Source organism: Venturia canescens, chromosome 10, assembly GCF_019457755.1.
Source record: "Venturia canescens isolate UGA chromosome 10, ASM1945775v1, whole genome shotgun sequence".
NCBI classification, from domain to species: Eukaryota; Metazoa; Arthropoda; class Insecta; order Hymenoptera; family Ichneumonidae; genus Venturia; species Venturia canescens.
In genome coordinates, this window is record NC_057430.1 from 8,348,886 (window position 1) to 8,375,837 (window position 26,952).

General features: G+C 41.9%; 1 protein-coding gene across 1 annotated transcript in view; it reads left to right on the forward strand.

The window, feature by feature from the left end:
- The window catches only part of LOC122416892 (uncharacterized), a 33,961-nt gene extending 7,490 nt beyond the window's left edge, over positions 1-26,471 (forward strand). Inside the window, exons 3-5 of the mRNA XM_043430007.1 lie at positions 20,128-20,262; positions 20,996-21,528; positions 24,047-26,471. Of these exons, the coding sequence (XP_043285942.1) occupies positions 20,128-20,262; positions 20,996-21,528; positions 24,047-24,890 (1,512 nt within the window). The 3' untranslated portion in view covers positions 24,891-26,471. The remainder of the gene's footprint in view (positions 1-20,127; positions 20,263-20,995; positions 21,529-24,046) is intronic.
- The last annotated feature ends 481 nt before the right edge of the window (positions 26,472-26,952 follow it).

Below are 26,952 nucleotides of genomic sequence, written 5' to 3' on the forward strand. Positions count from 1 at the left end.
TTCGAAATTCTTATTCCCGATCGACTATTCAGCAGATTGCGCGTTTAATCAAAAATTCCTTCTTTGAATTCGTATTTACCCGAAAATATATATTTCAATAGTTTTCATTTCGAATGCAATTTTAACAGACCATCCGAATATCAAAAGTTCATATTTTTTAATTCAAAACGGAGAGTAATTGTTTTACGGACAGACCAGAATATAGAGTAGCAAAAAATCGAAAGTGAATTTTTCGAGCCTATAAAACTTAGATATGCGGAATAGCGATAGCTCGAAAAGGCGAAAGTCAAAATGGCGATGTTCGAAATTGGCGATCACCGGTCTGAGTAAGTGAGTGAGTGAGACGCGTATATTTGGAGCTCCACTGCATTTCTTTATTTTGATCGATCGACTTTCTAACGTTTGGCTATTTTGACTGTTCGACTTTCTGGTGTTTCAGTATTTCAATTTCAGTAATATTTAGTCTTTCGTTATTATATTTTCAAAATTGTGAATTTTCACAGTATCGCTGACTGCAGTAATTTATGAATCGACCGAGTGACAGTCGAATTTTCGAAAAATCGATATTTTAGTCATCGTCCTATGGGCGATTATTACATTCTATTTTCGATGTAACCGTGCTTCGAACCTTGCAGTTTCTGCTTTATTTATTTTCGGCATTCATGACGCTGAAGTTTCCAACGTTGGAGTCAAACGAAATGATCGAAAAAAAACTCTTCAATAATTTCAGTAATTCTCCTATTTTGTTCCCTGCCAAATTTGCGATTCGTAGTTTTTCAAGCCGCACCAACGATTCGTGAAATAAAAAATTGGTGAATTAAAAACGTTTTTTTCGTTCATTTCGTTGGACTCCAACGTTGGAAACTTCAGCGTCGTTCGGCATTCAAAGCTTTAGTCGAATCTATCTGTCTCCAAATTATCATTCGAAGATTATAAACTCGAGATTTTAGCTGTTCGAAATTTTAGTCATTCCAACATTTGATCCCCACCCCGCGTTTCGAGCTCGGCTTCACTTTTCGTATTGTCCAGCGTCTTCGATACAGCCAAGTCCAATGTAAAATCGTGGCAAATGTGCTGCCTCGCTCGCTTGTTCCACTAGCCAAGTCTTCGTTTTTCTTCCGTCTCTCTCCCTCTTTCTCCACCTTGTTTTTTATCCCATTCTGGTACACCTATTGTTAAAGGTACGTAGTCTCGGAAATGAGACTACCGGTCTGGAAATATGCATCCGTTTCTAGGCCAACGACACGCCAGCAGAGTATGAACGAGTGAAAAGCACGAGCTCGAACATCTCGGAATCGACTCTTGCGAATACGAGTTTATTCGTAACGTATGAGAACGTATGATTTAGTTGCTTCGATGCTAAAGTATAACAGGATGGGAATAAAGAGTTTGGGAGAAAGGGCTAGCGCGAGCGAGCGGAGAAAGAGCGGTGCACACGAGCCTAAGCGATTTATTGATCGATCAACGATTGCTTCGGCCGAGCCCGGAGGCTATTTCGAAACACAAAAAGTGGACAATATCAATTTCATCGACTATCGGTCGACGCGGTAACTGTCGCTACGAAGAAGGAAAATGAAACTAAACGACGTCGTCGACGGAGAGTGATGAAAAGAGGGAAGAAAATGGAAAATTACGGCTCGAAATATTGACCATTTTTTTGTTAAATCATGCAAGAAAATCACTGAACTTTCTGTCGAAAAAGGCGGAAGAGAGAGAGCGAGGGGGAAGGAGAAAAAAAATGGTGACGAGGTGAGAACGTCCGGGGAACGATCCCTCGCCTCTAAATAGCCATAATGATTCGTTTCTCTTTCGAGAGTGTATAACGCCATAAAAACAGTATGTTTATACCGGTGAAACAGTTTTTGTTCGGCCAGAGAATGAATTTGAGCCGGGCCAAGTCCCCTCGGGGCCCAGCTGCGTGCCTTTTACAACAAAACAATAAAGGGCAGATACGTTTTTCCAGCTCGACCCATTTGGGGAATTCTCTGTGCTGTTCGACACAATACTTTTGCACAGTCGCCTCGTTCGAACTTGGACACTTTTTCGTCTTGTAGTCTCGGTGGGGCAGATTTTTTTCTTTTTTTCTATTGACCTCAGCGCGCTCGAAGTTAGGAAATCTTTGTACTCGGATTTTCTATGAGCGAGACTCTCGTTCCTGGTAGCCCCGGCGGAAGTCGGACACTTTTGACCGACGAATTCTCCACTTTTTTCGAAAGATTGTTCAAAAGGTCCAATATAAATGACCGGAATTTCCGATTGTTCGATCCGCTGCTTTCTAATCTCGAGACACCTCGTTTACGAAGAGAAAAAACGCGAGTTTTTGTTTCTCACATTCTACAAACACGAGCTCCACTTGCACCATCCGCTCGAGATGCACGACGCGTTGAAAAATTATGAGAACGGTTATCCGTCGAAACGGAAGGGACGGGAATCCCGATCTCTCGATGACCATGAAACACGCTCCTTAATTATACAGCTATCGGTGGGATATCGAAGAAAGTGATAACGCACCGGTTCGTCAGTCTTCGAACTCGAGTCGTGTTTGCTTTGGCAGCCGCGCACGTTGAGTCGTTGCGCGTCTTCGCTCGCGCGCGGTGTCCCAGAACTCGAATCTCCGTTTCGCTGGCTTCTTGCCCCTCCAAACTCTCACTTTTCCTCATTTTTTTCGCTCATCTTCGAATCGATATCTGAGGATGAGGCGAACTACGAATTCGAGAATGGGCGCACCCATTTTGATGCGGCAATTGCTATTGAAAATCACCCAAAAGTCACGAACTCAACTTATTCCGGGCGACAGTGGAAAAAATCTTTCTGAATGTCGGAAAAAACATTTGGCCTCGGTCACCCGACGGCAAAGAAACACGAAGAAAACCAAACAGCAAAAAAGCCCCCGATTGAAATGTTTTCTCATAGAATTTTCGATTCTTCGTCCATTTTTCGTTCAAGTCGTCCCAAAAAAATGAGTAATTACGAAAAATTCAAGAGTCGGCTCCCTAAGACCTCAGTCACTGAATATTTTTAGAGAATCAAAATTACAATCGATCATTGACAGTAGTTGTTCCGAGGAAACGATTTTTAACCCCATGACCGGGGTTTGAACGCACCCCACTCTTTTTCTGCTTATAAATCCGGTCATACGATGCTAAACTGACTTTATCCTACACCATTTTCTTCGTTTTTTTATAACGAAAATAATGATGTACGATAAAACTAATTTCAATTGAATTTATATATATAAAAATCCGTCGATAGGACGGGAGCGTAGTTTGAAGTTCGCGTGGGGTGTGCTCACACCCCAGTCATGCGTTCTAGGGTTAAACGTCTTTTTCGGGCACGATACATCGACAATTGCTTTTGCCAAGAAAAGTGAATTTGCACTACCGACCTCTGCCCTCGCGGCCTCGTTTCCAGCAACGCCTCCCGCTCAGTACCCCCTTTTGGGCGATTTGCGCAATAAGCTATATTTGTAAGTGCGATGTGAACGCGGTCCCGTCGCTCTTGTGCTTTTAAAGATGTCGTAATGGATAAAAAGCATGCATCAGGAAACCGTGAAAAAAGGTTTCTAGATTGCGGGAGCTCATTCTTGGGACACGGTGTATGAACGATCGAAGTCGAGTGTATTTACCTTCGCGATTATAATAATGTCGATAATTTCTAAGCGTGGATAATTCGAGTACACGTAGACTCGGTAAGCATTCTCGACGCATTAGTAAAACGAGAGAGAGTGTAACTCGCCTGCATTTTCCAGTGCGTTTTCCCCCGCAGAGTACTCTTGGTGTGTGGAATTGTTTTGTTTTTTTCTCCGTCTTTTCATCCGTCTATTTCGCGCGGGGGCAAGCCTGCGTGACTCGGTTGCTCAGTATCTGCCGGTTGTTTTTATGTTCTTCGATCCATTTTCGATAACAACTGAAAAATCATGATTTTTATCGAGCCCAACGAGTTCGAACCTCGTTGATGATTGATCGTGACTTTCTCGAGTCGAAACAACGATCCGAGTGGATTTTTAAAATCGGGATCTCATCTAACACAAAGTTCGTCGCTTACTTTTATTATCTCTGTTGGGTCTTCGAAAAAGCATAATCCTCGTTTTTTTTTTTTTTTTTTTTCATTCCAACGACGTATTTTCTTTCTTCTTCGACATGAAAATTAGCTCGATTCTTTAAATTCCCAGGACTCTTGAATATGTAACGTTACAAACCCGTTACATACGACAGCGAAAGCATCGCTCTTGGTTAGTGTCCAGTCTCATTGTACTTTGACAAATAAAACGTCTCTCATTCCCTCCCCCTCTGCCTCGCGGCCTCTCCAACAACGAGAAAGAATCGAAACAAAACAACAAAATACGTGGACGGTTCCCATGTCTCCGGAGAGCATTGTCGCGTTTGGCTCGCTTCTTGCTGCCCGTCACACGGGTGAATAGCAATTTTTACTTACGAGGTTTCTTTTGTATTTGGCGGGGAGTGGGAGAGAGCGGGAAGAAGCGTCACGAAAAAGAAAATAAATAGGAGGCAGGGATTGATGCAAACGATCGAACGGTTCGTTGCCCTTGGCTTATTCAGCGTCGAATCCACTGTAATCTCTCCTCGTAATTGTATGACTCATTTGACCTCTCGAGAATTCTCGAGATACGAAAAATAAAAAAGGAGAAAAAAAGGCGAATCATTACCTTTTGGTTAAAGAGAGCCTTGAGGGGCAGCAAAAAACACATCGCGCGCTCACACCTTGCGAAACATTCGGTTTCTTCCTCTCGCCTCTCAAATTCGTGGATTTCTATATAAGGATAAAAACATTATAAGAGCGACACACGTAACTGATGTACATTAAGGAGTTGCAAAACTGCGTGGAATTGTCCTCACTGTAACGCGTGTCAACGTGCTTTATCGCCACGGACGTTCCGCCACGTTAATTTTATCTGAAAATAGACGGATCGCGAGCACTCCTTCTAACGGCGAGGATCGCATCGCTCGAACTTACGAAAAAACACTTTCGATCTCGGAGAACAAAGGACGAGCAACTTCAGCGATCCCAAAACCTCGCCATCTTAATTGCTCTACCAATGCCACAGGCGATTACGAAATTTAATTATTCTACTTTTTTCATCGTGACGCTCACAAATCTTACAATCGATTTAGCTTAAAATAATCCGACTATTTTTTTTTCATTCGTCATTGCATTTTGAAAATTTACCTTCAACGCCTGCGCGTATTGGGATCCGACATGGAAGCGTGGCCTAAATTTAATATGGCGCCGACGGGGGTGCAATCGCCTAATCAAGTCCGTGTGCAGTATAGGCTCACCGTGTAAATATTATATTGTCCATTAATTATAAATACTTATGATAAATAATGGTTGTTTTAACGATAAGTGATATTTGAAGGTGGTCTGGTTCAACTCCTAGTCATCGAAACTTCTTTTTTTATATTATTATTTCTTTTTTGGATTTTTCGCGAGGTGCAAAGACACCTGCTTCTTCCATTTTTTGTTTAATTACGCGCAAAAACACTAATGTTAAGGTGTTCCTTTCACGAACCCGAATATTCTAGAAATAACTGATTTTAAATTACAGTAAAATGAAAGTGCGTGCGAATAGATTGACGAAATTTCAGGTTAGATTATCGAACATTTAATGAAGAATTGAAACTTGTAAAATCAGAATATTTCTACGGGAGCTTGTGGAGGCTCCATCATCACCACATTTCTATTCAATAATTCATACACTAAATAATTCTCAATTCCTGATACAAACTGTGTCATGGATAGGAAAGGCCAAAAATCCATAGCAACGATAAAAATAAAGGGCTATCGAATGCTTAAGGAGGGTGGATCGCGACCATAAAATATTAAAAATATGAAGAATTTCGAAGAATCCTCCTTTCTTAAAATCTCAGAGTCGCTGCCGCGACTCTAGAAAGACATTCGATATGTCGAAATCTGAAGCCTCTATTCGTTGCCATGGTTTTGTTTATCGTTGCCATGAAGGCTTGCGACGTATCGGTGTCGAATGACGATGTGGAGCCTGCCTCTATGCGTTGCCATGGTCATGGTTTTGTTTATTCGTTGCCATGAACATTATCAGTTGCCGCCAAGCATGAGTATATGCGATAGATGTCAACAAATATAAAGTGAAAATTTAGTGAATTAAAGTGAAAAAATTAAGTGGAAGCAAAAGGAAACAAAATGACAACATCAACGATTGGAGAATTTACAAGTAATGAAGAAATGAATGAATTCATTGCGGGATACGAAATCATGTAAGTACCATTATAAACCTTTTTAAAAAATGACGAGGACGACGACAACGACGAAAACGAGGATACGTGGAAAACGACGACGATAACGAGGACAACAAGGACGCGTGGACGATGATGATGACGATGACGAAGACGAGGACACGTGGATGTGGATGAAGGTCACAATGATGACGATGGTGACGAGAACGAGGACGAGGACGACGAATACGACGACGAGGACGAGGAAGACGAAGATGCCGAGGACGACGAAGACAACGAGGATGGCAACGACGACGATAACGTGGACATGGACGAGGGTGACGAGGATGGCGACGACGACGACAACGAGAACACGTGGACGACGCCGACGATAACGAGGACAACAACGAGGACGTGTGGACGATGATGATGACGGCGATGATTACAACGAGGATACGTGGACGTGGATGAGGGTTACAATGATGACGAGGACGAGGACGACGAAGACGACGAAGACGACGGGGACGAGGACGAGGATAACGACGGTGTAAACGTAGACGATGACGATGACAATGAGGACACGTGGACGTGGACCAGGGTGACGGGGATGACGATGGTGACGACGACGAGGACGATGACGAGGAAGACGACGACGACGACAACGAGGACACGTGGACGTCGACGACGATAACGAGGACAACAACGAGGACGCGTGGACGATGATGATGACGAGCGTGACGGCGACGAGGACGATGACGACGAAGACAACGACGAGGACGAGGATGACGAAGACGACGAGGACGAGGACGAGGACGATGATGAGGATAACGATGACGATGACGAGGACAACAATGATGAGGATAAAGATGGTGTAAAGGTAGACGATGACGATTACAATGAGGATACGTGGACGTGGACGAGGGTGACAGGGATGACGATAGTGACGACGACGAGGACAATGACAACGAAAACTAGGACGAGGACGAGGACAAGGATGACGAAGACGACGCGGACGAGGACGACGACAACGAGGACACGTGGACGTTGATGAGGGTTACAATGATGAAGAGGACGAGGGCACGTGGACGTGGAAGAGGGTGACGGTGACGAGGACCAGCATAACGACGGTGTAAACGTAGACGATGACGATGACAATGAGGACACGTGGACGTGGACGAGGGTGACAGGGATGGCGACGACTACGAGGACGATGACGACGACGAGGACAACGATAACAACGATAAGAACGAGGACACGTGGACGTGGTCGAGGGTGACGGAAATGACAACGACGACGAGGATAATGATGATGACAACGAGGGCACGTGGACGTGGACGAGAGTGACGGGGATAACGATGACGACGAGGACAACGACGAGTACACGTGGACGTGGATGAGGGTTACAATGATGACGACGATGAGGACGATGACGACGAAAACGACGATGAGGACACGTGGACGACGACGATAACGAGGACAACAACGAGGACGCGTGGACGATGATGATGACGACGATGACGACGACGACGACGACGAGGACACGTGGACGTGGATGAGGGTTACAATGATGACGAGGATGAGGACGACAAGGACGAGGATGAGGACGACAAGGACGAGGATGAGGACGACAAGGACGAGGATGAGGACGACAAAGACGAAGACGAGGATGACGCAGACGACGATGACGAGGACAACAATGACGACGATAAAGCGGTGTTAAGGTAGACGAAGACGACGAGGACGAGGACCAGGATGACGACGACGACGATAACGAGGATAACAACGAAGACGCGTGGATGATGATGATGACGACGATGAGGGCAACGAGGACACGTGGACATGGATGAGGATTACAATGACGAGGACGAGGGCGACGATGACGACGACACGTGGACGTGGAAGAGGGTGACGGCGACGAGGACGAGGACGACGAAGACGACAGGGACGAGGATGAGGATAACGACGCTGTAAACGTAGACGATGACGATGACAATGAGGACACGTGGACATGGACGAGGGTGACGGGGATGATGACGACTACGAGGACGATGACGACGAAGAAGAAGACGATGAGGACGAGGGGGAGGGGGAGGACAACGATAACAACGAGGACATGTAGGCGAGGATGACGACGACGGTAACGACGATAACGAGGATACGTGGACGTGGACGAGGGTGACGGTGATGACGATAGTGACGACGACAACGACAACGAGGACGCGTGGACGATGATGATGACGAGTTGGACGGCGACGAGGACGAGGATAACGACGTTGTAAACGTAGACGATAACGATGACAATGAGGACACGTGGACGTGGACGAGGGTGACGGGGATGGCAATGACTACGAGGACGATGACGACGACAAGGGCGAGGACAACGAAAACGACGAGGAAGAGGATAACGACGAGGACAACGATAAAAACGAAAACAACGAGGACACTTGGACGTGGTCGAGGGTGACGGAAATGACAACGACGACGAGGATAATGACGATGACAACGAGGACACGTGGACGTGGACGAGTGTGACGGGGATAACGATGACGACGAGGACAACGACGAGTACACGTGGACGTGGATGAGGGTTACAATGATGACGACGAAAACGGCGATGAGGACGAAGACGACGAAGATGACGACTACGACGAGGATGACGAAGATGACAACGAGGACACGTGGACGACGACGATAACGAGGACAACAACGAGGACGCGTGGACGATGATGATGACGACGATGAGGACACGTGGACGTGTATGAGGGTTACAATGACGACGATAAAGACGGTGTAAAGGTAGACGAAGACGACGAGGACGATAACGAGGATAACAACGAGGACGCGTGGACGATGATGATGACGACGAGGACGAGGGCGACGAGGACGAGGGCGACGATGACGACGACACGTGGACGTGGAAGAGGGTGACGGCGACAGGGACGAGGACGAGGATAACAACGGTGTAAACGTAGACGATGACGATGACAATGAGGACACGTGGACATGGACGAGGGTGACGGGGATGACGACGACTACGAGGACGATGACGACGAAGAAGAAGACGACGAGGACGAGGACGAGGAGGAGGACAACGATGACGAGGATAACGACGAGGACAACGATAACAACGAGGTGGGCGAGGATGACGACAACGGTAACGACGAGGACGACGATATCGACGATAACGAGGACAACGACGACGAGGATAATGACGATGACAACGAGGACACGTGGACGTGGACGAGAGTGACGGAGATAACAATGATGATGAGGACAACGAGAACGACAATGACGATGAGAACAACGACTACTATAATGGCAATGAAGATGACGAAGATGACAACGTAATTTTTAATATTATAAATCATGATTATAAATCAGCTTATAAATATTTATTACAATCCCGAATTATACGTCGCGTTTTCACGAGTACGTCCTTGGAGTTCACTTAAAATATACTTGGGTAATCAGAGATATGATAGCAATGTAAAAAATTTTGTATACACAGATTTATACGATACTGTAAATAATTAAATAATATATTTAATTATAACCTATTCAATGTTGCAAATCATCTTTTTCATTATATTTTCTTACAGTACTGGAAACGGATTTTGTTACATTATTTAAATATTTTGTTGATTCAATCAGAAACCTGAAACGAAACTTTTCTCAAATGACAAAACAATTTGTTACGTCCATAAAATATTTTAATATAATAAAAGTTTCTTTCAGACACCAACCATAATAAGTGTAGCGGGCGCGTAGCGCCCGCGTTATTGCTAGTTTCATAAAATTTGGTAAATGTATTCTTTAAAAATATATAAGACAATAAAATTTTTTTAATTTTTCTGCCACTAACTCTCGAGTAATTGAATACTAAAGTTAACGTGTATAAGCATAGAGTTTACATATATACAGTTATACATCTCGTGCACAAGAACTTCGATTTAACGCTCAATTATTCGATAATCATGTGGTAAAAAAATTTGAAAAACATTGTATTTGTATACTTGATGCCAAAGAGTGTTGTCACCAAATTTTATCAAATTCTGGTTATTTTGATTTCGCGATCTATCCTCCTTATTAGAGATATTAACGATAGATGTTGGAAAAATTGCGAACGCAGAAGTTTTTTCTATATATATAATCGCGCTTTTCAGAGGTTAGGAATCACATTTCGGGTGCCCCAATTTGCGCTACCTTAATTAATATGCTTTGATGAGCGATGCACCTCGGTTATAATTTGAAAATTCTACACCAGATGGCTCACAAATTTTGTCAGATTCCTAAATTAAAAATTTCATAAAAAAATTTTTATAAAAATTGAAAATTTTTATTGGAAAAATTGAAAAAAAATATCAAAAAAAATTGATAATTTTTATAAAAAGTACTGGAAAGCTGCTTCCCTTTGCTCGAGTCCTGTCGCGTTTCTTCGCTTGAGTTCGATGAATTTCAGTAAATTCTTTCAATTCTATTCTCACTGTCCATTGCTGCATTGCTGTCATCATGGTAAATGGTTCGCGGAGCACTCAAAATTGCTTTCGAAAGTTAATTTTTTTTTTTCATAAAAATAGCTTTTCCTTATTTAAAATCGAAATGAATTTTTTTGATTCAAAATGAAAATTAAATTTATTGGTTCTCAACTGAATTTGAGATTCCAGCTTCGACGAATTTGAATGGTTTTTTCAATTTTATTCGTCCGTCTGATCGAATATTAATTTGAGGAATTCATTTCCGGCGCTAACGTACGATCGAGAAATATGAAAAGTGTGCAAAAAATTTCAAGAGTCGCGAAACTTGGTGAGAGAGCAAGAGAAAAAAGAAATTTGATGATGGCGAAGGAAGATTGTTTGGTGGGATAATGAGGTTGCGAAAATGAATCACACGCCGGAGCCATTGTCTGAAGGGAATTCCGCCCCGCATTGAGAACACAAATATGTACATTCATTTCGTGTGTATTAAGACACGCGTCGAGTTCTCTTCCAACTTAGTACCGTTTTGTTGGCTTTTTTTATTGCATAATTGTGCCAGATTCCCGTTTTGTTCTAACGAATGAATCGGCCGAATGTAACAAGACTTTTGAAAGGGTTTGAAATGCCATTCAATTGAATAATTGAAAAAAAAATTTTGCCTGCTCAATGCCAAGGAGCATCGAGAGCTATTTCGAGGTAAATAATGTTTCTTGGAAATGGCTCGATATCGTAAAAAAAATGGAATTTGAATCCAACCATTAAGAAAAATGCTTCTGTGTCGAATTTAGTCTGCTCTCGCTCTCTCCTCGCGACGCCGGTGTTCCCTGAACCAGCAACGATTTAGCTTTTCTCGCTCGAAGAACGAGAATCATTATCTCGGAGTTTGAGCGTGGGCGATCTCGGCGTGTGGGGTAAAGAGAAAATGAAAAAAGCAGTGAGACGACGAGAGCCTGGAATCCCGCAGTACTGCTCCGGGATCGTGGGAAAAACACCTGATTCGCGATAGGTAGATTTCTCGCGAATGCGATTCAATCGAAACTCGTAACACGCTTCATTAACGCTTTTGTTTTTCAATATCTTTCATCCTGCGTTGATGAGGAGCGACGAATTAAGTCGAGTAAAAGGAGGGCCGAAGAAAGTTGAAATTGTGCATTCCAAATTCTCCTTCAAATATCAACGGAACACGGTGCTTCTGTAACAAAAAAAATGGAAGTAAAAAACGTCAATGGCAAACATGAACGTTGCTGGAAAACGAACAACTTTCTTAAGAAAAGTTCGCTTAAGGATCGTATTTTATAGGTGTCCAAATCGGATCGATTTTTACTCCCTAATTAAAGATATAATCACTTTAAATTAATGTCAGAGTTGTTAATTCGAAATTGTAAATGCATTTTTTCAACTTGTCCTTTGGCGAATGAAATTACTAGCCATTAAGGAGGGTGGATCGCGACGATACAATGTTGCCATGTTAAGCCATGCTGAAAATATTAAGAACTTCAAAATGATAAGAATTTCATAAAATTTGGTAAATGTATTCTTTAAAAATATATATAAGACAATAGAATTTTCTTTAGATTTTTCTACCATAATGCTCTCGAGTAATTGAACACTAAAGTTCACGTGTATAAGCATAGAGTTTACATATGTACAGTTATACATCTCGTGCATAAGAACTTCGATTTGACGCTCAATTATGCGATAACCATGTGGTAAAAAAATTTGAAAAAAATTGTATTTGTGTTTGATGCCAAAGAATGTTACCACGAAATTTGATCAAATTCTGATTATTTTTATTTCGTGATCCACCCTCCTTAATTGATCAGGAATCCATCACTGACAGAACCCAAAATTTCATTCGTCCCTACCGAAAATACTGTAGTTTTTACGTAAAAAATAGCATTAGAAAGCGGAAATGGAAAGCAAAAAGGGAAATGGATCAAGAAAAAAGTGTTAATGAAAAGACAAAAGGCTATGACAGAAATGGGCCAAGCGAAGAAGAAACAAAATGCCGAGACAAGCAAACGTGAGGTTATACGAGTGCTCATTACCAATTTCGTTCAATCTTTAACGTAATATATCTTCATTACCAATAAGACAATCGTCTCGAATTTTTTCCCAGGCCTCCGTTATATACTTCATTGTTATTGCGTACGTTTTTCATAAACTTGGTAAGAAGCGTTCATTCGTTATATGGAAAGACAAACGATTTTTTCGCATAAACAGGTTTATCTCAATAACCAATAAGCCGAACGCTTTAAAATTTGAAACGCGCGTCAGTCGATTACCCATTTAAACTCTGTGTAAATTTCAAGACTTTCTTAAGAAAAGCGTGTCGCGCATGAGCTACTTTAACGCAAGGAAATCCTTTATTTTGATTATCTTTCGCGTGTTTATTAGCACGCTCCAATGGACCAGCGGCCCATATGCAAAAAGCTATGTAATCCCCTTATGCGGACTCGCGAGAAGACTGAGGGTGGGAGGGGGAAAGAGAGGAGAGAATTACGTAAGCCGAGGATAGAGCAACTCTTTATGGGAAGTTACGCTCTTCGAGCAAGAAGTTCTCGAGTCGGTTCATGGGAAGCTGAGCAGACATTCGATACCGAGAGCATATGATTCGCCGTAGCATATTGTGGCCTCGAGATATGATATTACATCTGCAGCATCATCAGCCGACGATACTCGCTCCGTGTGCTCGAATCTCATTCTCCGGTCACCTTTTATAACAGTGCTTTCGAAGTAATTCTCGTTATTTCAATCGAAGTAGCGAAAAAGAAGGATGGGCGACCGGGGGGGGGGGGGGGGGGGGAGGAAGGAAGGGAGAGAAAGATGTTTGAAAGTTCGTTGCCTGCACAAAAACTGAGAGCAGGGAACTCTGAGAGGATCAACCTGATGGATGATCGCGAGCTGAAGAAAAAACAACGCTGATGAAAACGAGGCGAGGGAATCTAATCTGAAAAATGTCTTGTCTCGTTTGTCTTGAGCCGCAGCAAACTGAGTTGGGTAGTCGCGCAAGATCACGTAATGAGAGTTGACCGAAAAAATGGTGTATTCGAATCACCGGTCGCGCAGCTGAGAACGAGGCAGCCTCGCGTGGGCGATTTTTCTTTTTCCTTCTGCGCTCTTTCTACGCTTCTCACTTTTTTCATTATCTCTCTCTCTCTCTCTGTCTCTGTCCCTTTCTCTGTGATCGTCTTCGGATAGGGAGCTCACGAAAAAGTGAGAGAACCGATACGGATCGCTGTGCGGATGGAACCGAGAGCTTCTAAAATATCTCGCGTTTCATCGACACCGCTCCGAAATTTTGGCCTTCGTTTTTCTCTTTTTATTTAGATTATCGTATTTTAGGCTTCCACCAAAAGAAGCGAAGGGGGTTCTCCAAACTCGGGGCGCGATGAGCCAGATCGTAGAAGCTGAATTCTGGGAACGTGACCGCTTTTTCTCATTGAATTTTCGCATCCATCTTGCCTCTTACGATCTTTCAATCACCACGATTCTCCAACATCATTGACAAGGAATTTTGTTCCATTTTTTTTCGGGTCAATGAATTTCGAATTTGATATAATGTCAGAATGACTGAAATTTCGAACAGCTAAAATCTCGAGTTTATAATCTTCGAATGATAATACGCAGACAGATCAACTCGACTAGAGCTTTGAATGTCGAAAATAAATAAAGTAGAAACGACAGAGATCGAAGCACGTCTACATCGAAAATAGAATGTAACAACCGTCCATAGAACGACGACTAAATTATCGCGATTTTTCGAAAATTCGACTATCACTCTTTCGATTCACAAATTACTACGATCAGCAACATTGCATGCGAATATTCACAATTTCGAAAATGTAATAACGAAAGACCGAATATTACTGAGATCGAAAAGCTGAAACAGCAAAAAGTCTCGAACGATCAAAATGGCGAAACGTTACAAAGTCGACCGATCAAAATAAAGAAACGCAGCGAAGCTCAAAATACACGCATCTCACTCGCTAACTTACTCAGACCGGTGATCTCGAATTTCAAACATCGCCATTTTGATTTTCGCCTTTCCGAGCCATCGCTATTCCGCAAATCTAAATTTTGTAGGCTCGAAAAATTCACTTTTGATTTTCTGCTATTTTATATTCTGGATGACGCTGAAGTTACCAACGTTGGAGTTCAACGAAATGATCTAAAAAAACTCTCAAATAGTTCCAGTAAATCTTCAATTTTGTTCCCTGCCGAATTTCCAATTCATCATTTTTCAAGCCACATCAATAATTCGTGAAATAAAAAAATAATGAATTATAAATCTTTTTTTCGTTCATTTCGTTCAACTCCAACGTTGCAAACTTCAGCGTCGTTATTCTGGTCTGTCTATAAAATAACTACTCTCCATTTTGAATTCGAAAATATGAATTTTTGACGCTCGTATGGTCAAAATAGCATTCGAAATGAAAACTATCAAAATTGTAGGAGTCGAAATTAAATAATACGAATAAATTAATCGATGTTACTATAAATTTATTATTTTAACAGAAATACAACGATCATTTTACGTCTATTCGCTTCCGGCTCTTTCCAACGAATGTGTTTATTCGATTTTTTTTTATTGAAAAAAATTTAAAAAAAAACAGATCAGTTGTATGTGAGGAACCTCACAACTCTCTAACATAACATATAACATATATTTTATTACCTACAAAATATATATTTTCGAGTAAATACGAACTCGAAGAACGACGCTGAAATTTGCAACGTGTCGGAGTCCAACGAAATGAACGAAAAAAACATTTGTAATTCACTCATTTTTTATTTCACGAAGTATCGATGCGGGTTGAAAAACTACGATTGTAAATTCGACAGGAAACGAAATTGGAGAATTACTGGAATTATTGGAGGGCTTTTTTCCATCATTTGGTTGGACTCCAACGTTGCAAACTTCAGCGTCATCTCAAAGAAGGAATATTCGGTTGAACGCGTAGTCTCTGCTAAATACTCGATCGGAAGTAAGAATTTCGAATAACTCATTTTTCCCCAATCTGATATTACAAACTCTCGGAAGCTCGCAACGTTAAAAATGCTCAGAGGCAAACCCCGACGAGATTCTTCATCTCGAAGCTCAATGAAAAGAAAAGTTTGGATTAGTCGAGCATCGAATCAATAAAAACGGAGAAAAAAGGGTCCCCGGAGGAATTCGTAGCTGCGGAAACATTCTTCGGAGGAAAATATTTATCGTCATTATTATTACTATCATCATTGTTATTATCGAGCTCGTATTTCTGAGTATATACGCTTTGTGGCCGAGCGGAAGCTTCATCGGTTCGCAAGGCGACGAGAGATGAGGAGAGCCCTGCAGCCTCCGGCGGATGCCACGCGCGTACCGTGACGCGCGAACCAACAACCGACGATCCAACACATGCCATAAAATCGCGCTTCAACCATGCTCTCTTATTTCTCTCTCTCTCGCCCTCTCGTTCTGGCTGGCGCACGTGACTGCCGCCATTTTCTTTTTAGAATCATTTAACGTATTCACGTAACAGTTATTCCAACGATGCAGTTTGATAAGCCAAAGCGAATGTCTACTTTTTCATTAAAAATAAAGAATTTCCGAGGCAGCGAAGCGTTACTCTGCGAAATCATACAAAACTCCGATTTTCCTTTCTTCCTGCAATGGCAAAACTGTCAAAACGGTTTCTCTCCTCGAAATTCACATTTTTTTAAGCAACTTGGATTCAGCTCCGCGAATTCAGCTCGCTCTAACACCAAATTCCAACAAAACTGCTCCGATTACAATGGAATTTGCTGGAAACGATCGCAATCTGGGGAAGCATATGCTGGAATAATTTGAACACTTTGAAATTTTGACTAAAATGGCAATTTCCGGCGAAACTTTTCGTCCCTCGAGTCTAGTCGTTTTCCTGGGCTCCGCGAAGATCCGGAAGCGAGGAATCTTGGGAAGCAGCTTCGAGAATTTCGGCAACCACATTTGGTGCACATTGAAAAACTGCGAATTGCAAATTCGCCAGAGAACAAAATTATTGAAGAATCACTGAAACTGTTGGAGAATTTTTTTCCATAATTTCGTTGGACTCCAACGTTGCAAACTCCAACATCGTATATTTTTTCTGGAATGCCAAGTTGCAGCAAAACTGCTGATTCGTTGTTGAAAATGTTCATTTCGCCGAGAAACGGCAGATCTTCGAAGTTGTCCCGAGGAATGCGAGTGCCACAGAGTTTATTTTACAATTTTGCGTCCAAGGATGACGCTGAAGTTTCCAACGTTGGAGTCCGACGAAATGATCGAAAAAAACTCTCCAATAATTCCAGTAATTCTCCTATTTTGTTCCCTGCCAAATTTGCGATTCGTAGTTTTTCAAGCTGCACCAACGATTCGTGAAATAAACAATTGGTGAATTGCAAACGTTTTTTTCGTTCATTTCGTTGGACTCCAACGTTGGAAACTTCAGCGTCGTCGTCCAAGGAGCGTTGTTTTGACGAAAACCGTCGTAAGAACTCGAACGAAGTCAACGAGCAGACCTCGAAGAGTCGTAAACCCGCTGCAACGGGCCGAAAGCACGAAGATCGAAGAATTCGAGGATGACGATTAACGGAGAGCGGCTCGAGGGTCGGAAAATGTCGAGGAGAATTTTGCAGAGCACCGCGAAAAGCAATGAGTCGATTCGCGAGGCGCCGAACGTCCAGGGGAGGGGCACAGCAGTTGGCACGATGACTGGGAGTTGCAGGGAGGAATTTTGGTCTGTTGCGGAGTTCGGGGGCGGTGGGGGGGGGGGGGGGGGGGGCTGTATTAAAATTACCACGAGGAGCCTCGTTCGGGATTGGTCTGGAATGCACCAAAAATAAGTTGGTGCTTTGGGTGCTCTTCGCCTGTCCGATCTCTCGCTTCCACGCGCGGCCCGGAGCTCCTATTTTTTCTCGCTTTCCTTTCGGCCTCCGTTTTCATGTTCCTTATTTTTTATTCTCCTTGTTATTTTCTTTCCGTCTTGCTCCGCCGGATTTTCTCTCGTGTCTCTTTCGTCGAGGGGAACGCGCGGCGAAAGCGTGACGTAGCGAGCGTCCGATCGCGACGTGCCTCCCGTCGGCCCAATCCTCCGCTTCGAAATTCCCCTTTAATTCGGAGCTTCCCTCATTTTTATTCGCTCCGACTCAAATCCAGTCGGTCTGATCCCTTCGAACAGGGAAATCGTCGGCCAAAGTCAACTGGAAAACCCGAGCCCTGCTCCTCCCACGGGAAGCTTCTTTGGACAAAAGAAGCCGATTGATTTTCGGCTCGCCGATTGGACTTCGCTAAATCAGCACGATAATGGAAGAACCCTGAATAAAATCAAACCACTGACCGTAACGGTGGGTGACGTCACTCGAATAGTAACAATCTGGTGGACGCTGGTTCAGGGTGAGCAGCCATGCGTAGCCCCATCCGCTGAGGAAGGCCCTCGCGAGTAGAGAGAGAAATAGAGGCAAAAAAGGACGGAGAGAACTCGGCGCGTCGCGCCAATTTCTACGGAAAACTGAAAACTTGAATGGGCTCTGCCTTCACCAAACGCCGAACATTCGTACCCCGCTCTTTCGTCGAAGGGAACAAAAAAGGCGCGCAGTTAAACTATGTGGAAAGGACGATTGAATCTTGGGTAGGAAACGCCTCGAGAAAAGCCTGCAATGAAACGTCTCCATGGATCGAGGCACCTCTCTCTCTTTCGTCAGAGTCCCTCGGCTCCTTATTTTCTTTATCACGAAGACTCGATCGACGGATATCTCGCAACTCGTCGATTCTTCGCCTTTCTTCATTTTCATTAATCTCTCTCTATCTGCTCTTTCTCGCTCGCTCCCTCTCTCTTTTCATCCTTTTTGTTTCTCTTCATCCGTGTCTCTTCTCGTCTCGAACTGAGAATTGGCCTGGACAAAGATCCGTTTCTCCTTTCCGGAGGCTTGAACTAATAAAAAATTCGTCGCAACTCGACGCCGCACGAAATTGACTGACATAATCAGCTCGCAGGAGAAAAAATCTGGGGACCGATCGTCACGGAAAATCGATCGTCGATCCTGTTTTTATTTCTTTTTTTTTTTTTTTTTTTTTTTACTTTCATCACTAAATGAGAGTTCAATTATGCTCAGGTTTCAACGTATTTTTATCGGTACATTCTTCTTTATTTTTTATCATTTAACCACAGAAAAAATTCCGTGACCCAGAATCGATTTTAGTCTCTTTTCTATTAATTTATTTTGGGTCCGAGTTAACTTTCAAAGTTATATGTTTTTGCTTCCTCACAGAGGAAGCTATGTGACGATGAAAATTTTCTTTTTCCAGTTTTCAATGTCAATGTGCTCAAAATGTCCAAAAACATCTAAAAATTATATCCAGAAAAAATGTCCGGATGTGTGTGTTTGTGTGTGTGTGTGTTTATGGCACTGCAAAATTCAAACGCTTATAACTCGAAAACGATTTGAGGAACAAGCTCTTCATTCTCTGATAATTTTTATAAGAATTTGAAAAAAAAAATACGAATCCTACGACGTTTTGGAATTTTTAAAAAAAGGGTGTCGACGCTCTAACTTCCGGAAATTTTAAGATTTATTACCAATTTTTTTTTTTTTATAAATACATTATCATAATAAGAAGGTTGGTATTGAATTTGAGAAATATCGGTTGAGCGGTTTAAATTTTATGATTTTTGGAATTTTACGAAAATATGAGTTTTTCGAAAAATCCGCTTTCATTTTTGGAAATTAATTTGGAAAAGTTAATAGCCGATAAATAAGTTGAAATTTTATTTAAAAAAAAATGAAAAGTAACAAATTGCTTTCTCAAGCTTTTAGAACAATACACAAAGCTTCCTCTATGAGGAAGCCAAAATGAAGAGAATATAGCACCTCATAGAGCTTTGAGCATCGTGCATCTTGACCATCCTGAGGAAGCCATTTTGCAAATTTCAATTTCCAGCATTTTTTTTTGTTTTCCATACGTTTTGACATTTTGAATTGCAAGCTTGTTTTTTCCACTTCCAAAATGTTGTCCCCTTCGATTGGATCTTCCCTCAAAAATCTGAACTCTTCGCTGCCCGCGATGTTCAGACTGCGAAATCGTGCGATTTTTCTGACTGTCGAATCGAGCGAAATTTTCATTACGAACGTGGCTCGAGTTTTATAGGTGGATCAGGGGAATACGCGTATATAGCGACTAGTAGTACAAGTGAAAGGCCTTTGTTCGAGCATCAGCTCACAGAGAATTGCTGCACCAGCAGCGTGAAAGTACGTTGAAATAAAGATGGAGCGAAGACACGCGCCTTTCCGAAGATCAAAGTTTATTTAACGGAGATAGAGAATTCAACGTTTTCGCTTATAATCGGGATTTGTGATCTGGGATTCGTCGTGAATGCTTCAAGTTTGCTTATCCACTTTGGATTAATTCGAGACGATATTGATTTTGGTTAATTTCAATGTTTCAGCAATGCCAGAGCCTCACCGAGGAAAATCGGAGACTCGCAGAATCGCTGCAAACGAGCCAGGTACCCCGCGCCCAAATGATCGACAACGTTCTTCTGCAGACGCAGATCGACACGCTCCAATGGCAGCTCAAACAGGTTCGTCATCTATATTTATCTAGATGTTTCGAGTGACGGGATTCGGAGGCGCGAAGGAAAAGCGAGGCCCGCGTGCATCGTCGATTCCATTAGGAAGATAAACAGCCATAAATATTGGGGGGACTTTGGGAAGAAGGAAATAAATAGTCTGACGTCGTCGGAGGAGCATTCGGTGCTGATTTTTTCGAATTTTTTGAGAACCTCGTGTTTATTAGACACCTGTTGTTTGGCTCGGCAAGCTTCCGATAATTTGAGGGAAAAATTGGAATTTCCGGTCTAAACTTAGGAAAAGGTCGACACTTTCGAGAGGCCCGGAAACCAACGAATTTACGACGCTGAAGTTTCCAATGTTGGAGTCCAACGAAATGAACGAAAAAAACGTTTGTAATTCAGCAATTTTTTATTTCACGAATCGTTGGTGCAGCTTGAAAAACTACGAATCGCAAATTTGGCAGGGAACAGAATAGGAGAATTACTGGAATTATTGGAGAGTTTTTTTCGATCATTTCGTTGGACTCCAACGTTGGAAACTTCAGCGTCATACGAATTTGCAAATTTCCGACGAGCACAAAGCGTCGAATTGTCGCCCGAAAAAAGAGTCGTTAGCCAGGCATGCGAAGATGTTTATCGATAGAAAAATAGTTTGGGAGAGAGACGAAGGAGGGTTTACAAAGATGCTCGATATGCGAGCCGGTGAATCAGCGCGATGACCTTTTCTCTGTTAACTTTGCAGACGGAGGCGAACAGGCAAATGTACCGTTCACTTATGGGTCAAATCGTTCGCTTCCTGGAGCGAGCTCGCAAGAGCCTGGACATTCTTCACGAGAAGAGTAATCCGAAAGGCAAAATTTCGCGTGTACCGCGGAGTCGCAGCGTGCAGGGAATCGACGAGAGGGACGACAGCATCGGGAGGAACAAGAAGCGCGACAACGACGTCGCCGCAGCCTCAACGAACAATCGTCCGATTGGAAACAGCCCCGGCTCGAGATTCACCAGAGCCAAATCCGTCGCTCAAATATCCCCGCAACCCTCGAACGGCATTCGCGACTTCACCTGGTCCGTTTTACGGAAAAACGACCCCGGGCATTCCACCCCACCGAGGAGCAAATCCAAACAACAGCTCAATCAATCCTTCTCGCCTTCCCCCACTCCGCTCAACGAACTCAATCAAACCCACGAAGGAGTCATCTATAGGAGACCCCAACACCCTGCTGAAATCGACCCTGACAATGTGCCACCCGAGAAATTGTCGCAGGAAGCCTTTCGGTGAGTCCCAATTCCATATTCCACCTTCAAGCCAGCTTCCTCGAGAAAATTACATTTTTTCACATTTCTCGACTCTAAATTCCATTAAGGAAGTTGAGGCATCAGAATGAAAATGATGTCATCGCTTTTAAACCGATTGCATCTTATAAAGTGAAGTGTCAAAAATAAAAATCAGTTCAATTTTCAGACAGTTTAGGAAGCCTCCTTGCTGAGAAAAGTCAATAACAATTTGGGCCAAATAACATGTAACTTTATGGAAGTCAAGACACATTCAGTGATATCTCTGTTAAGTTATACTGGATGGATAGCCCAGCCGATAAATTGTACCTAATTAATAAATTGTTTAAATAAATGATTTTTTAATAATTTTACAGTAAACCCTTGTTTTTTTTTACGAATCGAATGTGCGCATTTTTCTGAATGCTCATGATTTTTTTCACAATTTTTGTGGATTTTTGAAATTCCCTTTTTTAAATTTTTTAAGTGGCTCTATTTGTACATTTTTGATCCAGTAACTTTGAGACTTTTCAAAACTGATGGTAAATATGTCTTCTAAAACATATCCAAAATTCAAATTTTTAAAATTTTTTCAAAATTTTTTCAAGAAATTTCAAAAATCCACGAAAATTCTGAAAAAATTCATGACCATGCGGAAAAATACACACATTTGATTCTTAAAAAAAAACAATGGGTTACCGCAAAATTATTAAATAATTAATTGTTTTAACAGTTTGTTATTAACTTTTGGGCAATATTATTATTGATAATTGTTGTTCATAGCTTTCCAAATGTTGTTGAATTTTTTCAGACTTTGATTGCATCACGAAGTACGGAAATTCCAATCTGATATAATTTTTGGTCGAGTTATATACCAGTTATACCTTAAAAATGATGCTAAAAATATGAAATTTTTTGGGCAACATGAACAAGGCTTGCTGAATAATGTCAATTTTTTCAGATTTATTAGGAGATTTGCCGAGATTATATTAATAATAATAATAATCTGTTTCCCGTACAGTTTTTTTGAGACTAGGATCGTCACCGTCCGTTTTTTCAACTGAGCTTTCACCAGTTTTTCGTCTTTTTTATCCCAACTCTTCTTTAAAGTGTATGCAACATTGCCAAACTGTAAACTGGCCTAACTTTTGAAAGGCACAGGTCATAACTTTTAGGTAAAAAAAATGACTGTACGGGCTCAACTTCCTTAATGAGATACGCTTCAGAGAAGTGCATTAAAAGTCCTGATTTTTTACCCAAACAAACAAAAACACACACACGCAAAGCTAAACAAACAAAAATTAAAAACTATAGACAATTAATTTATAACGAAGCATTTCGAATTTAGTAATGATAATCCCGCATAGGTTTTTATATTTATCTCCGCAATCAATGTTTCAAATGAATATTTCAATTATTCTCCGTATTCCATTGATTACAAACTTAAGGAGGGTGGATCGCGACGATACAATGTTGCCATGCTAAACCATGTTAAAAATATCAAGAATTTCATAAAATTTGGTAAATGTATATTCTTTAAGAATATATAAGACAATACAAATTTTTTTAGATTTTTCTACCACATAGCTCTCGAGTAATTGAACACTAAAGTTCACGTGTATAAGCATAGAGTTTACATATATGCAGTTATACATCTCGTGCACAAGAACTTCGATTTAACGCTCGATTATGCGATAACCATGTGTTAAAAAAATTTGAAAAAAATTGTATTTGTATACTTGATGCCAAAGAATGTTATCATCAAATTTGATCAAATTCTGATTATTTTTATTTCGTGATCCACCCTCCTTGAAGGGCCATTTCAAGTGACGATTATTATTCTCGTGATTATTCTGTCCATGGGTTATATTGTTCATCGGTTTTTTGTTCGTTGGTTATTTTACCAGGTTATTTAGTCCTGACACCGTCAAAAGGGGGGGCTGAAGATGAATTGACGTTAACCTCGTTTTTTTTATATATTTTTTTAAATACTCTAGTTTTCCTGTCAATTTCAAAACCGTTCGATACTGTAATCAATGTTTTTTTGTTATCCCTCAATTCGTGATGTAATTCTAGCTTCGTTGAATACGCTCTTGAAAAACGTTAGTCGGTTACAGTATTCTTCATCGTTTCGAGAACATTTTTAATCGGGCTCGCCATACTTTTTATTAACTTTTCGTTCTTTTATGGACTCCGCCAGTTTTTATTATACTTTGAAGCACATTTCATAATTTCTCCATTATTTCTGTCGTATCCAAGCCATTGTTTTTTTATTATTATTATCTGTAATTGTCGGTGGCTCCAGTCGACTTTTATTGTTCTCGTGATTGTTTTCCAAGCGAGTTGTTCCATTTTTCTAAGTTGTCTTAAATTTTAAATAACTTTCTCGTTTTTTGGAGCCGACAATAAACAGATGTGGCTCGGAAAGCGATTTGTACGGATTGCGATATCGCTTTGGGGGATTTTCACCGATACGGAAAATAATCGATGTCGAAATTAACCTGATTTTTGTCTTCACCAGGTTGATGAGAACGGTCCAATCGTTGTTGGCGATGCGTGAACCGGATTTGGCGATGATATCATCGAACGAGGAGGAAGAAATGTTCGGCTCGATGATCGGGAACGAGTTGTCGTCGTCGTCCCTGAGGAACAGCAGCTTCGTAAATTCTACGTTATTGAACGACGCGATGTCGTACAACGAGGGCTGCTCGTCGAGTGAGCGAGGGAGCACGGAGTCCGGTGGAGAGACGAACGAGAGAGAAAAGTACGGGAAAGCGTCGGTGAACGGTTTGGACAATTCGACGAGCAGCACGAGCACGCTGCAGACGTTGGTACCGCGGGCGAGGCGCTCGATCGACGCGACCTCGATGAACTCCAACTCTGGGAGCAGCAAAACTACGGAGGAGGATGAGGAGGAGGAGAATCGAGGGAACTCGACGGGTTCCGGAGAATCGACCCTCTCGACGGAACTGGCTTTCAAAGGGAAGCGCGAGGTTTGCCCGACTTCGACGCCGAGTCGTCGCGCAGCTAACAAAGCCGACAAAAAGGAACCCTCCCGGTGGCTGAGGTCGAAAATTCGACCGAAATCATCGAGAAGCGTCAGCAGCGCCGAAGACGAAAGTGGGTTTTCATCCATGAGCTCCTTCCAAGAAGTCGGACTTCCTTTGCAATTCGTACCGAGCACGCTCAGCCCCATCAAGGGCTGCCACACCGAAGTCGGCCTGCCAGAAATCCCCATCGAGAAAATTCCCCATCGCAGATGGTCCTCGACGCCCGCCGAAATAGCCGCCATCTTCAAAAGACACAGCACACATTTCGCTGGAAGCACTTCCGGCACTTCCGAATCCCTCAGCGTTTGGGTCTGACGGAATGCGGCTTCGCCGATTACGAAACCAGCGAGCGAAGCTCACCTCTTGCTATGTACATAAAACCACACGGAAACCCTTCAGCACGTTTATTTATACACGACCTTTTTGGGTTCATCGAATCAAGTGTCATCGTTGCCCCATTTTTCCCGCCCATCTAACTTTCAATTATTCCATTTTTCAAACAATTTTCATTTTTTTCAATCCCCCTTTCTTCGTACGAGTTATCGTCATCGTGTTTTCTCATTTGCTTTAATGCAGTTTGACAGAATATTTTCAATTAACATCGCTAAAGAACATTGAGATTCGTTTAAATAATATTGCCCGCACTTTCTGCTTCGTTCTCGTTCAACGTTGCTTTCGTGCTTTGAGTCAAATCGTGTACCCAAACCTGTGGCCAAGGCCCCCCCCCCCCCCCCCCCCCCGTTGTCTCTCCAGCCTGAGGCTTTCGCCTTTTTTTCATTCGAATAAGTTTAATTAATAAGTTTGATTCCTAATTTCCGTGAGATCGGAGGTATTTTTTTTCAACCCGATCGATGTCAGTCCAGCATCGTCCGAAAGCAAAAAACAAAAGATTTTCGGTTATTCGAACTTTGCTGCTGTTTTCCGAGCCATGAATGTTTGTTAATCAGAGCGGTTCATTATTACGAATACTTGGATTTGCTGCTACTGTGACGAATTTTTGTAAACTTTTTTTAATAATATTATCATATAATATCACGATTATATCATAATAATTATAATTCAATGGAAAACCGTTTTGCCACAATGATTCGTAATGATATCGACAAATGAAGTATTTCGATGATAATTTTCCCTCCGACGACACACTTCGCGTATGAAAACGATGAAAAAAAGCATCGGCATAGATTTTTCCACCGTAAATACGTTTCCAACCTTTCGATTGCACGTCGCTGTCAATTTGTACCTCTGACTTTTCGTTTTCCTCGTGAAAACAGAAGAAAAAAAAAACAGTTTAATTACACACCTTGGATAATGAAGAGAACGTATTCGGTGCAAAATTGACGATGGAAAATTCATTTAAAAAAAAAAAAAAAAAAAAAAAAAAATCGAAAACGTAAAGAAAATAAGATTGCGTTTATAAAAAAATGGCAACAGTCGTGAGTGAATATTCGGTGGTGTACATTCGACTGGAAAAAGCGCCTTATCTCATAAACTGCAGGACGAGAAGTGATACCAAATTGAATTTATCGAAGAGTGGTATATGAGTAATAATTTGATAAAAATAGAGATAGAGCAGCGTGTATCAATTTTTTTGTACGTTTAGTCATTCGTTAATATTTTCCGTGGTATATTTATTTACGTGACCGTTGTCAAATGTTTGCGAGCGTTAATCTGAAATTCCGGACACGTAAATCCTCACTGTGAGTACGTATTTTTAAAAAAAGATATATATATATATATATTCGTGCGAATTTGTCCCCGTGGTAAAAAAGAAGGATATAAAAAGTTAATTAATACATTAAGAACGGCTGGAGCTGAACATTTTTTCATTTTTATGTGAATTTTTATTCGAATGAAAAGCTTGTGAATTAAAAATTGATTACTGTTCGATAAAAATGTTTTATCTTTTCGAAACCCTGCCCCCGTCTTTTTTTCACGTCCGATATGGAACAGAACGGATGAAACGGTGCCTCGCGAGTGACTTTTGACGAGGCAAAGAGGATCGCTGTCGTTAAAGTAAATTATATTCAGCAAAATCTTCAATTCGAAGCAAATACTCTATTTTATGGGCACACGGTAAGTTAGAATGTTTTCGCAGGTGACGTTGAGCTTCGGAACTCGAGGAGGAGATGGAGCCACTGTTGCGACGAGCTACTTTTAGATTGATTTTCAAGAGCACGAGTAGCAGCAGCAGCAGCAGTAAGCAGCAGCGAAACCGCTCAGCAGTTATTTTAATGTGGCACTAAGAGCGGGTCGTGGATTGACTCGAGGGTTATAAGGCGGGTGCGATTCTCGGGTGTCGTGCAGGTTTCTCTCATGTACGCGGGGCCCCTCTGTCCCCCAGCAGGCGGGCGGAATTTTAACTCAACACTTTGAG